General features: G+C 35.7%; 1 protein-coding gene across 3 annotated transcripts; it reads left to right on the top strand.

The window, feature by feature from the left end:
* The first annotated feature begins 4,851 nt into the window (after window positions 1-4,851).
* On the top strand, window positions 4,852-12,448 carry LOC133699760 (DDT domain-containing protein PTM). Of its 3 annotated transcripts, XM_062123193.1 has the most exons (10): window positions 4,852-5,008; window positions 5,097-6,076; window positions 6,439-7,152; window positions 7,359-8,589; window positions 8,766-9,054; window positions 9,231-9,355; window positions 9,486-9,952; window positions 10,060-10,088; window positions 10,321-10,878; window positions 10,974-12,448. In XM_062123193.1, exons 2-10 carry the CDS (start codon window positions 5,256-5,258, stop codon window positions 11,900-11,902), a joined length of 5,163 nt encoding a protein of 1,720 aa, XP_061979177.1. In that variant the 5' UTR covers window positions 4,852-5,008; window positions 5,097-5,255; the 3' UTR covers window positions 11,903-12,448. The 3 variants fall into 3 exon arrangements, with proteins under 3 accessions (XP_061979177.1, XP_061979178.1, XP_061979179.1); XM_062123194.1 differs by lacking the exons at window positions 10,060-10,088; window positions 10,321-10,878; window positions 10,974-12,448 and having other exon boundaries at window positions 9,486-9,956; XM_062123195.1 differs by lacking the exons at window positions 10,060-10,088; window positions 10,321-10,878; window positions 10,974-12,448 and having other exon boundaries at window positions 9,491-9,712.
* Window positions 12,449-14,252: the final 1,804 nt, after the last annotated feature.

Here is a 14,252-nt window from a genome sequence, read left to right as displayed (position 1 = left end):
ACTTTTAAATATGCCTGAAGTATCCAAACTCAAGGTGCGGCACTTCGAGAACCTGTTTGTCTGCGCGGGTAAAACTACATTTCAAGCTAAAAAGCATAAAAAGATAATTTTTTTTTACTTAAAACACAGCAAGATGCATGGACAAGCGAGCACTTGATGTTAACATTAATTCTCCTGGATGTTTTATTGTGCTCTGAGATACAGGTGATTATTCATTGTAACAGTGAGGGTACGAAATTAACCTTGCAATAAAAACCCATTGGCTTGGGCATTGGGGGCAAAAATATATTTTCACCTTGATACGGTTGTTTTTAACATATTATGTGGGGCTAAATTTGTCATTTTTCTTTTCTATGCATAATAAAATCACTACTATAGCCTTTGATTAGAAAATCCTTATACTTTAGGCTCAGAGGTGTTTAGGTACTTTCCTGTCTTGTGTATAATTATTGTAAATACTTTGACGCCCTCGAAGATAGAAAAAATAAAACTCTCTTGTAAGGGTGTTTTTATAATTTTTATATTAGTTAAATTTCTTGGTTGAACCAAAGTTCGGGATTTTATAAATTGGAGGTTTTAGAAATTATACCTGATTTGATAGGTTTGTTTGAGTTTACTTGGTTTTTTTAAAAAAAATTGATATTTTTTTATTTTTTTATTATTTTTTTTGTGTTGTTTGATTTTATTAAGTTGGTCATTTATAGTTTTTTTTTAAAATTTCATTTCTTGTCTTTTTTTAATCTATAAACAATATATCAAATTATAAATATTTTTTTAATTTCACCTCCTATAATTGTTTCATGTTATGAATTTTGTCACAATTTTTTAAATTGGTATTTTTTTTTTGTGAAATCATTTTAAAAATTGTTCATTTTTAAAATTTTTATCCTCATTGGGTTTTTTTCTCTCTCAAACTTTATCCTTATTCTTTTTTTCTGCTATTTGTTTTTGCTTTCTGAAGTTATTTTTTTAATATTTTCAATGATTTCATCGTTGGAGATTAAATTGATCAAGAGTTAAACCTCTTGATTAAAATCATGCATAGGATTTAACGAGTTATAAGTTTTTAAGATGACATCGGGTTTAAGAGGTTCATATGAGTTTGCTTGGTTGTTTTTCTTCTTTCTTTAAAAGTTTATGTTTTTTTTCTTTTTTAAATTTGCTTTGTTATTTTTTACGGTTGCCTTTTTATTGTACTAACATTAAGTTGTTTGATAATCCAAATAGACTCGGGTTTGTTACTTTCACCTTTTTTTTATTTGTTGTTATTTTATTTATTATTATTGTTGTTTTTTTTCACATTGTTTAGATTACCACTTAAACCAATGACTCTGAAATTGGTTTTTTTTTTGTAACATTTTTTTACGTTAAAAAATAAAACATGCTCCGTCTGCGGTGAAGCGGGGGTAACAAGTCTAGTTTCAAGCTAAAAAGCATTAGTTTTTTTTTCTTTTTTACTTAAAACACAACAAAATTGTATGGACAAGCGACCACTAAATGTTATTGATGTAATAAAATAATATAAATAATATATTATAATTTTATTTAGCAATTTAAATTTTTAAAAATGATATAATATTATAATCTTGTTGATCAAAATGTTACATGCTTGAATCACACCATTCACATTATATTTGATAAAATTAAGTATAAAGTAATAATAAACTCGTGTAAGTTTCAAGTTTAAAAAATTTTAATATAATAAAATATATGTTAAAAAATAAAATAAATCATATATTTAAATTTTACATAACAACTTAAATTTATAGATTAAGATAAGTTGGATCAAATTTGTCACCATTAGTACAAGAAGCATTAAAGTTCTTAAAATCAATCCTCGAATCCAAGATATATTTTGCTGGGAACATGCATATCGCATCGAGGTAAAATTATTAATTGTTATACACCCATCATTAGTTTATTTTGATTACAAACACGTCTTACCATTATTTTTCTTATTCTTGAAATTCTAAATTCATCCCTGGCGATAACATGAAAAGCAAGTGCTGTTGTCGTAAATTAGAGATATAGAATAAAATATAATATTTGCAAAGGTGTAACCTCGGAGGGGCCAAGGGAGACCTAATTTTACTCGCAATAAAATTGTCTGGCATGATAACCAACATTTCTTTATCATGTTCGATGCGGTGTTTGCCGAGTAAAATGTCTGTCAAGGCAAGTAAAAAATCACACAATACACGAAGCTCAATACCACCTCCCTCCGCATGCATGCAAGCATCTTACACGTCTTGTCTGGAAAACGAGACGAAAAAACATACAGTACAAGGAAATCGATCGAACACTCACTGGTTGCCCAGCAATTGCGACATATCCATTTGAACAATTTTCATACCACATCGATCCATGAGTTTCCATAAAAACACTCGAGGATAGAAATATAAACAGTAAACTGATCATGGAACACACATTCAGGAGTAATATGAGATAATACTCAGGTAACGAGTTAAGATGATCAGTTCCAAACTTTTTTAATAAATAAATCAAAATAATATTATTTTAAAATAAATTTAAAAAAATTCGAAGGGTTAGTTGATGAGGTTGATAATCATTCGAGTTTTTTTTTTTTTTAACTTGAATTCATCCAAATCTCAAGTTATGCAGAGCTGATACAAGTTTTATAAAAAAAATATTTTTACAAGAGAAAATTTATATCATTAACAATTTATGAAATAAAACCACGTTGTCAACCTCTAGAAATAGTTTAACTGGTCAGATTTTAAATTTGTTTGTTGATGACCATGAGTTTGAGTCCTCTTAAGACTATCAAAAGCTTATATAATCATTAATTTCAGGATTTATAGAATTAATTAAAGACGCACAAGCTCTTTTGAACACCCGAGTTAATCTAAAAAATACCACATTGTCATGGATGGTATACACACCCTGCTTTTTGGATGTTGATTGAAGATTATTTATTTATTTATTATTTTTAACAGTTAAATTTTAATTAATCGAGAGACCATGAAAACAAAAACTGTCACATAACATCTGCTCAGATGCATCTGACTTGCCTGGAATTCAATAAAAAAGGGGCTCAATTTAAATCCAAAAAATATGATTCAGTAATCCTTACCGATTACCATAAAAATTGTGTATTGGGCAGGTTAATTTAAATTTCATTGCTTGAATAATATTGCCAGTAACTTTAACACTACACTAACATAATCACATTTACTGTGTGTATAGCAAGTGATTAATACACTGTCAAATAAAAATTCTGACCATGTTCACGATTTTCATCATTAGCTATGACAATCAAAGTTTTCAAGTGTTTTGTGTTGTTAAAGGGTTTGAGATCTATATAATAAATTTTGAGTTCAAGTTCGAGTTAGGATGTATATTTTTTATAAGAATCTAGAACAACCAGGATTTTATTCACTCACCTGAACTTACAAAATATATTTTTCAGGGATGGTGTTTTCTAGAATCCAAAAAATAAATAAATATGACACTCAAAGTTATAAAACCTGGCAAGGTTAAATGGTCTATTAAATTTATTTTTTATTAAAATATTTTTTTTAATTATAATATCAATTTGTAAATCAATCTTATATGATTTATCATCTAAGAATTAGATCAGATTAATCTTCAATTGAGTATCATATATATATATATATATATGTTAAATAGTATGATAATACTTATTTTTTAAAGATTTTTTTATTTAAAAATATATCAAAATAATATATTTTTTATGTTTTTAAAATTTTTTATTACTAATATATTAAAATAATCTAAAAATATATATTTTTAAATTCAATTTGTTTTTTGAAAAATCGTTTGGATGGCATCCTCGGTACCACCATTTTTTCCAATCATATTTAAAAATCCTGGCGGTAGTGTCATTACGTGGAAGATGTTCCCGCCAACCCACGCAATTTTTATGTCTCGTTCGAGCCTTTTGAGGTAAGTGAATAAAAACACAAGTGCTTGTACCTTAATTTGATCTTTTAAGTAACTGAATCGGACAAAACTCCGCGTCAACTCATCTTAACGAGTGGATTCTAAAATTCTCGCTTGTTTTAAATTTACAATTCACAAGCAAATATTCAGATGGATGGTGGCTTGAGCATTTTAACTGGCAGGACAGTATTGTCTACAGGTGCGCGTACAAAGTTCTCGTGTGATTGTTTTGACCTTTGTTGCGAGTCATGGTATGATTCAACTAATGGGCCCGCTCAGTCATGATATACGAAAACCCATATGAAAATACCTTATAACATGAATTGCTAAAAAATCTTTTAAAGTTAAGAATAAATACTTGATATGATTATTTATTTATCATTTATTTTATTATAAAGGATAAGAAGTCATGGTTTTAATAAATATTTTATGATGGTTAATTGTAAAATAATAAAATTACTTATTTTATTCATATAAATTCAACAATAATATTTAAAAAATATATACAAAATTATTGAAGTTCTCAGACATGCAAGATTGCAATTTTACATGATTAGATATCTTATAAACATAAATACTAAATCACTAATTATTATTTTGTTAAATTTACACATCATTGAGTATCATTGATCCAATAATTTAAAGAAAATTAATTATATATCACCACTTACGTTTTCTTCGATATTATCCTTTAGTCAACTAGTAGAAATTCCCATGGTATCATTACAAAAAAAAGTCAAACTATAAAAACGTACCAGAAAAACAAGAGCGAGGGTGTACACTTTTTCCAGAAGGCCACCTACACCATACCAATCCCTTTCCCTCAAATTCTCTAATTTACAAAAAGGAAAACAAATCCACGTCAACACGTAAACAATATAAAAGGAAAACCCGAGTGCAAAACAACTCAGACGAGTTACACTCAGATTTGAGTCACACACGTAACCCGATATGGGCCTTTTTTATTAGTCACTATTTCGTAGCAGAGGGATGCCGTCCTTCTCTCTTATTAGGGCACCCCTCTCTCTCTCTCTCGAAAATTCCTCGGAATCGCCTTCAATGGTGACCACCAAAACCTAAAAAGGTAAACCTCACTCTCTCCGCAGATGCAAAGACACACACACGAGCATCAAATTTATCTTCTAATTCTTGATTTCTGATTTTTTTTGCAGGGATCTGGATGAAATTTAGATCCACGAGGAGACAGAGTCGAGTATTATATTGAAGGTTTTTCTTTTCTTTCAAATCTGTGATCCAGTGATATTTACTTTGAATTTTCAGGGATTTTGAAGTGGATTTAGGGTTTGGTTAGATCCGACTTTGATTCTATAATGGAGTCTATGGAGGTGAAGAAAAGGGGTAGAGGTAGACCGAGAAAGCGGAAGCCAAACGAGGAAGAAAGTGAAGAGATGAAATCAATAGCTAATGCTTTGAAAAAGCAAGCTTTGGATTTTAGATGGAAGCCATTAGTGGGTAGGTATGTGTTGAAAGAGTTTGACAGTGGGATTTTTTTGGGGAAGATAGTGAATTATGATACTGGGTTGTATAGGGTGGATTATGAGGATGGGGACTGTGAGGATTTGGAGAGTGGTGAGTTGCGTCAGATATTGTTAGGGGATGATGATTTTGATGATGAATTGTTTTTTAGGAGGGTCAAGCTAGATGAATTTGTTTTGCAAAAGAGTGAGAAGAGGAAGAAGGAAGCGGAGAAGGATGTGGTGGATTTGAAAACGGAGGTGATTAAGGTTGAACCATTGGTGAGTGTTGCGTTGATGGTTGAGAATGGTGGGGTTCAAGTTGAGGATGATGCAGACTCCTCGAGTGATTCATGTGAGTGTGTGCGGGATGGGGATTTGGGAATGGAAGTGGAGACTCCAGTTATTCCACCACCTCAGTTGCCTTCATCGTCAGGGAGTATAGGTGTGCCAGACGAGTATGTCTCACATCTCTTTTCAGTGTACACGTTTTTGAGGTCATTTAATATCCGTCTTTTCTTGAGCCCATTCACACTGGATGATTTAGTGGGGGCGGTAAATTGCCCTGCTCAGAACACGTTGTTGGATGCCATTCATGTTGCTTTGATGCGGGCATTGAGACGTCATCTTGAAGCACTCTCTTCAGATGGTTCTGAGCTTGCATCGAAATGCTTGAGGTATATATAGAAATATTGATACTTAATTTGCATATTAGAGAACTTAAATGACTGGGGATTTTATGGCAATTTTGTAATATTTCCTAGATTCCACAATCTCTGAAAGATTTTAATCACTCAGGGGGACAACTAAATTACTAGATAATAAATTTGGTATTCTTCCAGTGGAACGGGAGTTTGCTTTCTTTCTGTCATTAAAAGAGATGTTTTGATGGGGTATTGCTCTTGCATGTATTCTTAGGCAATTCTGTCATGTATTCTTAATTCCCCTTCCTGTGTATGACCGTTTTTGTAAGTGATGTCGTCTTTGGTTTTCTACTCAACATTGATTTATAGAATTATGTTTCACTTCTGGTATGCAGGAGCGTGGATTGGCGCTTTCTTGATTCACTTACTTGGACTGTTTATTTGGTCCATTACTTTACAATAATGGGATATGTGAAGGGATCTGAGTGGAAAGGATTTTATGATAATCTTTGGAAAAGGGAGTATTATTCCTTGCCAGTGGGTAGGAAGCTGATGATTCTGCAAATCCTATGTGATGATGTTTTGGACTCTGCAGATGTAAGAGCTGAAGTTGATGTACGTGAAGAGTCAGAATTTGGTATAGATCCAGATACTGTTACAACCAATCTTCCTGATAATGGACATGGACCAAGAAGGGTTCATCCCAGATATTCCAAGACTTCAGCTTGCAAGGATAGGGAGGCCATGAATATCATTGCTGAAAGCCAAGGCAGCAAGTCTTTCAGTAATTCAATGTACCTGGCCTCCAAAGGTGCTGAAAGGGATGGGAATGTATCTGATGCTGATGTAGATGGGAATGGGGATGAATGCCGCCTTTGTGGCTTGGATGGAACCTTACTTTGCTGTGATGGGTGCCCTTCATCATATCATTCAAGATGTATAGGCGTCGTCAAAATGTATATACCTGATGGCCCATGGTATTGTCCGGAGTGCACCATCAACAAGCTGGGACCTACTATTACAATGGGAACATCACTTAGAGGAGCAGAAGTATTTGGAATTGATTTGTATGAGCAAGTCTTCTTGGGTACTTGTGATCACTTACTTGTGTATGTATTAGCTGCCTCTGTTTATTTCTTTCCAATTATATGGAATGCACCATGAAGCTTCACTTTGTTTGCAAAACAAGTGTCTTTTAAGTGGTCGAAATTGTTCTTAGGTTCTGTTTTATTACTGTGAGTATCTGTCTTTTAAAATGCTTCTCAAGTTTATTGATTTCCTGTTCATATCTTTCCTCTTGTTTTTTTTTCCCCAGGCTGAAAGAGTCTACAAGTGGAGAACCGTGTTTCAGATACTACAATCAGATGGACATCCACAAGGTCCTGCAAGCACTTTCTGAATCCATGCAACATAGATCACTATACTTAGAGATTTGCAAGGCAATTGCACAACACTGGAACATGCCACAAAGTGCATTCTCACTGTTGGAAACAACAGGAAGAGGTTTCAATATTGCATCTGTTGAGGAAGATGCAAAACTTTCTGCTCTATCTCTTCCTCGTGAGGAAAGCTGTAAAGTTGTAGACAATGTTGTGGCTGAGAATGCAGTTAGTGTAAATGGAAGCAATACAGATATTGTAGCAATTCCAAGTCTTGAAACCTCTCTTGATGCAGCAATTCAAGCTGGTCCTCAGTACATTGTGAGCGATGGTGATGTGTCGAGAACAGGATATTTCCATCTTATGAGAATGAAGCCGCATGAGCAGATTAAACTGGAGTCTACTGAATCAGTTAACCAGTTAGCTGATCCATCTGATGTAACCCAGCAAAGCCTGGTTCACAGATCAAGTGCAATGGAACTTGCCACTTGCACATCAGCAAACAGTGTTGGCAGTCGTATTGAGAATGGAAATGGTACTTGTTTACCAGCTTCTGTGTTTTCTCAAAACAAGGAAGGGAATCATCAAGGCATTCAAAGGGTTCGAAATTCAACAAACAATTGTTCTTATGTGGGAACTTTTTTCAAACCACATGCATACATAAATCACTACATGCATGGAGATTTTGCAGCCTCCGCTGCTGTTAATCTCAATCTTCTTTCATCTGAGGAAAGCCGCACAGAGACTCATAAATCAGGCAATGGAAGGAAAGTTGTTACTGACATTTTATTGCAAGCAAAAGCTTTTTCAACAGCAGCCTCTCGTTTTTTCTGGCCAAGTTCTGAAAGAAAGCTTGTGGAAGTGCCAAGAGAGAGGTGTGGTTGGTGTTATTCTTGCAAGCTGCCCTCCAGCAATCGAAGGGGATGCATGTTAAACTCAGCTGCCTTGACTGCTACTAAAGGTGCCTTGAAGGTGATCAGTGGACTTCGCCCAATTTTGAATGGAGAGGGAAGTCTTTCTAGCATATCAACATACATTCTATACATGGGGGAGGTTTTATGTGGTCTTACAACTGGTCCCTTTCTGAGTGCAAGTCACCGAAAACTGTGGCGTAGACAAGTAGAAGATGCTTCAACTTATAGCGCAATAAAACAGCCTTTGCTTGAAGTAAGTCTTCAATTGATGTGTGGTCACTAAGCCGTCCCTGTTTTCAGCCTAGTTAAGCATGGGACAGCTGTTCATTTCTTGAGTCCCCCTTTATGTGTGCAAAATGCCTTTTTTATTTATCATAATGTATGTCAGACTCACCTTGGTTTATGTTATCCCCTGGTGTTTATTTTCAGCTTGAGGAAAACACCCGTCTTGTTGCTCTTTCTGGGGACTGGGTCAAGGCAATGGATGATTGGTTGGTTGAATCTCTGATGACCCAAAGTTCTGCAATCAGTATTGGAACTGCTCACCGACGAAGAGTGAATGGGAAACGACATAAGAAACATTCTGGGGTGACTGATGCTACAGCAGATGGTTGCCATGACAAAAGTTTTGTCTGGTGGCGAGGAGGGAAGCTATTAAAACTTGTTTTTAATAAAGCAATCTTGCCTCAGTCAATGGTTAGAAGGGCAGCTAGGCAAGGTATTCTTTTCATCATTATGTGTTCCCCTTTACTAATAAATAAATAAATAATTCAACCATACTTGTTTTCCTGTTTGCATATACATATTATTGAAATATCCAGCTGTACGCTAGTTGCATTTAGTAATTGTTTTAAACGGAGTTAATAGTAATTTTGTAATTTTTTTTGGTCATAGGTGGCTCGAGAAAGATTTCTGGGATCCATTACACTGATGATTTGGAGATTCCTAATAGAAGCAGACAGTTGGTTTGGAGAGCTGCAGTTGAAAGGAGTAATAATGCATCACAACTTGCACTTCAGGTTTGATATGATATTCTGTTTCTTGCTTCTTCTTTTGTTTGGTATGATCTGTCTATAAGCCTAACATCAATTTGTCTGTGATAGTTTGTGGTTGTCTAACTTGTGAAAATGCTATTGGAATTTTCATCAGGTCAGATACCTAGACTTTCATGTTAGATGGAGTGATCTTGTTCGTCCAGAGCAGAACCTCCAGGATGGAAAAGGTTCGGAGACCGAGTCATCTGTTTTTAGAAATGCTGTCATCTGTGATAAGAAAATTGAAGAAAAGAAGACTAGGTATGGAATTGCTTTTGGGAACCAAAAGCATCTTCCTTCCCGCATCATGAAGAATATAATTGAAATCGAGCAAAGTGAAAATGGAAAGGACAAGTACTGGTTTTCTGAAATGCACGTTCCTTTATATTTGATCAAAGAGTTTGAAGAAAGCTTAGATAAAGTCGTTCCACCTTCAGCCAAGAAGCCTTCAAATGAGTTATCTGTGTTGCAAAGAAGACAATTGAAAGATTCTCGCAGGAATATATTTTCATATCTTGCCTCTAAGAGAGATAAGTTGGACAGTTGCTCTTGTGCTTCATGTCAATATGATGTTTTAATTAGGTAATATTCTGTACTTAATTCTGATTTTGTTTTTAAATTCACTGCAATTGTCATACTGGGAGAAAAAGCTCACTGCTTATTATTCTTTTTGATGGTGTGATTTTCAGGGATACGGTCACATGCAGTTCTTGCCAAGGTATGATTATAACTAAGTTGATATTCTTAACTGACAAAACAAAACATGAACTTATTTTTTTTTTTGAAATTTTTCTTGTATAGTTTATAAACTGACAAACATGCTGTGCGTTGTTGGGGACTTTAAGCTGCCTTTTAGCTCTTTTGTTTTTCCTTTATATAAGCAGTTGAAAGAGTATGATTGTTTTGAATATCACACTAACGATTCCATTTTTGGGTTATATTGTGGTTAGGTTACTGTCATCAAGCCTGTACTGTAAGTTCAAGAATTTATACAAACGAGGAAGCTCAGTTTTCAATCATTTGCAAGCGATGCTACAGTGCCAGAGCTGTTATTTATGATGAAAAGAGGAATGAATCTCTAACCAGCCCCTTGCCCTTGCAATGGCAAGAACATCATAATGCAGTGACAGTCATGAAAAGCACCAGGATTAAAGTTCATAATCAACCATTTATGTCTGTCAGAACCCAGGAGAGTTGTTCTGAAGTGAAACAAGCTACCTCTACTTCTAGTAAGGCAACAAAAACCAAAAGTAGGACCCAGGTTAGTGGCTCTGAAGTGAAAGAAGCTATTTCCTCATCCAGGAAGGCAACAAAAACTGAAAGTAGATCACGTAATTGGGGCATCATATGGAGGAAGAAGAACAATGAGGATACAGGCATTGATTTCAGGTATAAAAACATTCTATCAAGGGGCAGTCCAAATGGAAAACGGTTAATGCCAGAGTGTAATCTATGCAGAAAGGAATATAACTGTGATCTGATGTATATCCACTGCGAGACTTGTGCAAGTAAGCCTTATGCTCATTATAGGTGCCATTCCTCTTAAGTAGAAAATGTAGCTCGTTTCTGTTATATGAAACATGTTTGTTTTGTTCTTTTGCAGATTGGTTTCATGCCGAAGCTGTTGAACTTGAAGAGTCAAAACTCTCTGATGTTATAGGCTTCAAGTGTTGCAAATGTCGGAGGATAAAATCACCAAATTGTCCTTACAGGGATGGTTATGGAGATGAGAAGCCAGAGGTTCTGAAGCTGCGAAAGAGAGCATGGGAGCAAGGAATAGGAGCTGACTCTGGAACTATTGTTGAATCCAGAGACTGTGAGCCAACTACTCCAATGTTTCCTGTGGAGAATGTTTACGTACAGGATGATGATCCTCTTCTTTTCTCTCTTTCAAGAGTTGAGCAAATTACAGAGCAGAATTCTAGAGTGGATTTTGAATGGAACATTGCTGGACAAGGGCCGCAGAAGCTTCCAGTCAGAAGACAAGGGAAGCGTCAAGGAGATGCTGAAGATATTTCTGTGTCTAATCTTTACCCTACTGATTCATCCATGTTTCTTGAAACAAACAACAATGTGAACAAAGAGATGTCTTGTGCTGAATGGGATGTTTCCGGCAATGGCCTTGACGGTGATATGGTGTTTGATTATGAAGATGTAAACTATGAGGATATGGCGTTTGAGCCACAGACATATTTCTCGTTTACAGAGTTGCTGGCAACTGATGATGGTGGCCAATTGGATGGGTTTGATGCCACTGGGAATGTTTTGGGAAACAATGAAAATCAGTTTCATGCAGCTTCAGAGGACGAGTTCCAGAAGCAACATACACCGGGTACTTCATGCGATGTGTCTTTGGAATCTGCTCCTAACACAAAGCCATGTAAGATGTGTTTGGACTCGGTACCATCTCCTGATCTTTCTTGTGATGTATGTGGCTTAATGTTACACCGCTATTGTTCTCCTTGGGTGGAGTCTTCACCTGTTGAAGGCAGCAGCAGCTGGAGGTGTGGCAATTGCCGAAAGTGGCGGTAGCTGGCTTTTGTTTCATGAAGTTTTGTTTTTTGTTATGCGGGGATTCTTCAGTGTTCTGTTGGATGGGGTTGTAAATTGAACCGCAGTTGAAAAATCTCCCATGAAGCAGGCTTGCCCTGAGGTTGTGCACTATTAAGTAAAGATGATGATGAACCAGTTTATGCTTCATCATTGTCAAAGCCAGGGAAGGTTTTGTAAAATGCCATGGTGATATCCCTTTCTAGCAATGGATGTTTTGGCACTTGGCACACATGATGCGTCATTGCAAGTTCCCTCCCATTTAATCATTCGGGTTCGGAAGCTTAGAAAATCACATATATATTTTTTTATTTTTCAAGAATTAGCTGGGTTAATTTGCTAATGTAGGGCTCTCCATTTGGCACTCTTAAAATCATACTTGCGGAGTGAATTACTTCACAAGCTTAAAATATTTTCCCTGATTAGAGGAGATAAGCAAGCCTTTTTTCTTGTGCTTATCCGATTGCATTGCTTGTATAAATCAAACTTCAACCACAAGTTTTCTTGAGATCGGTTTGGATTTGATAATTTTTACGTGTTTTCTTCTTGAAGATTCATCAAGAAGTGTGCCTTCCCAGCTTCCCGTAGGATGGAATTTTATTCTTTTTTATTATGGGTACAGAACTTTAACTCTCTGAGTCTAGTGTGATCCACACACTGAAAATTTCAAGCCTGTCTCAGCTCTTATAAAATTGTTGTACATCTTTTTTTTTTGTTAGGGTTTGGTCATGTACAGTACAATATATGGTGGTCTGCAAGCATAGTTTTACTGGAATACTTCACATGACATTACTGGGGGCGACAAGTTGACTGATGACTAGCAAACTTTTTCTACAGAAAACGAGCTGTAAATAACTACTTACTAATAATGAAGTGCATTCTATGATTCTGCCTCGTAACCCTATCACGCTAAAAAGTATCACTCATCATCTCCATAAAACATTGGCCTATTCAATAAGTTTTCCTTCAAGTGAGCTGCTCTTCGACATACCAGCTAGTGGCGGAGGAAATATTTCAGCCAGCGGAAGTCCATGATCAAACCATCCCGCCTCCTCATCAGCTATGCTCAAGAACTCTTCAAGTGAACCGAACCTGTTACAACCTCTTCTATCTCATGCATTAAATCAGAAAAACTCACCGATACCACTCTGTGATAGTGTTATTATTGCTATAACTTTGTCAATCACGTGCTGCTCCTTACAATTGATCCGCCGTCTGGTCTCCTCGCAGTCAGTACCTGGTACGACTGGCAGCAGTGACTGCTTACCTATTTTAAGCAGTCAGCAAACTCATCAACACCAGAGAAGTCATCACCTGCATAAGAGAGAATTCCATCCTTTTCAGTCATGGTTGCCTTGTTAGATCCCTCCAAGCACCCCAAAATCTCATCAGCCACATCATCTCTAGTCAATTTTATAATAGGAGGATCTGAAACTAGTAATTCAGAGTTGGCCCAATGAGATTTTGCAACCTCAAATTCAGGGGCGTCATCGGAACAAGGTTCAGGCTTCTTTAATCTTGAATTTTTTTCCACTAGCAATTGCTTCTGATTCTCTTCTCATTGTTCTGTTTTGTTAGAACAGCTACTGGCTCAGATTCTGACGATTTCTTATCCCTGTCCTTCACTCTTAATGTCTCAAAGCATAATCTGTTGAATGTCCAAGAAGACTAAACTCATACATCATCCACTTCCCACAGTGAGGGGATTTCTTGTTCTCCAACCCAATTGGCAATTCCGTATCAGCGCTTTTAATCAGGTCACCAGCCCCCTCTCCGTGTCAAGTTCCACCACCTAGAAATTCTACAATCCTTACCACTCCTCTTCTTCAGTCGTGTAAAGAAAACTTATCTAATTCAGAAACCACACTGTTTCCACCAAACTACATGGGCCAGATCTCCTAGGGATGTTTATTATAAAGATTAAAATCTTTGACAGCATAAGTGAAGTGAAGTGCAGGAGACTAGTTCATCCCTGACTTTCTTGTCAAGATAATGAATGGTGAGTTCCTGATCAGAGGAGAAAAACCCCTGTAACCCCGTAGAAAACTAACTACAAACATTCCAAATCCTCTTCATACAAAACAATCAACTTATTCATGGAAATACAGAGTACTATAATTATTATGAGAAAAACAAATCAAATAACCTTCACATTTTTATTAATTTTTTTTTTAAAAAAAACAGAGACAAACATTGCAAATTCCCATTATAGTATAAGCATTAGCATAACATCTCCCGCATCTCTTTTCGCTCATTGTTCCCGACGAAAATTATTGGCTTCCAGTTGAGTACCGTTCCTGAATGATTGAGCAAGATGCCAACTCTTTCGGCT

The sequence above is a fragment of the Populus nigra genome, chromosome 7 (genome assembly GCF_951802175.1).
Source record: "Populus nigra chromosome 7, ddPopNigr1.1, whole genome shotgun sequence".
Taxonomy (NCBI): Eukaryota; Viridiplantae; Streptophyta; class Magnoliopsida; order Malpighiales; family Salicaceae; genus Populus; species Populus nigra.
The sequence above is the reverse complement of the archived record's forward strand: the minus strand, read 5'-3'. Positions and strand labels throughout refer to the sequence as shown.

What these genes read in the sequence shown, in the direction of transcription:
- LOC133699760 (XM_062123193.1), top strand. Translation starts at nt 5,256, where the DNA reads ATGGAGTCTATGGAGGTGAAGAAAAGGGGTAGAGGTAGACCGAGAAAG. An exon ending in ACTTGTGATCACTTACTTGT is followed by an intron (nt 7,153 to 7,358) that starts GTATGTATTAGC and finishes TTTTTTCCCCAG; the next exon opens with GCTGAAAGAGTCTACAAGTG. An exon ending in CCACTGCGAGACTTGTGCAA is followed by an intron (nt 10,879 to 10,973) that starts GTAAGCCTTATG and finishes GTTCTTTTGCAG; the next exon opens with ATTGGTTTCATGCCGAAGCT.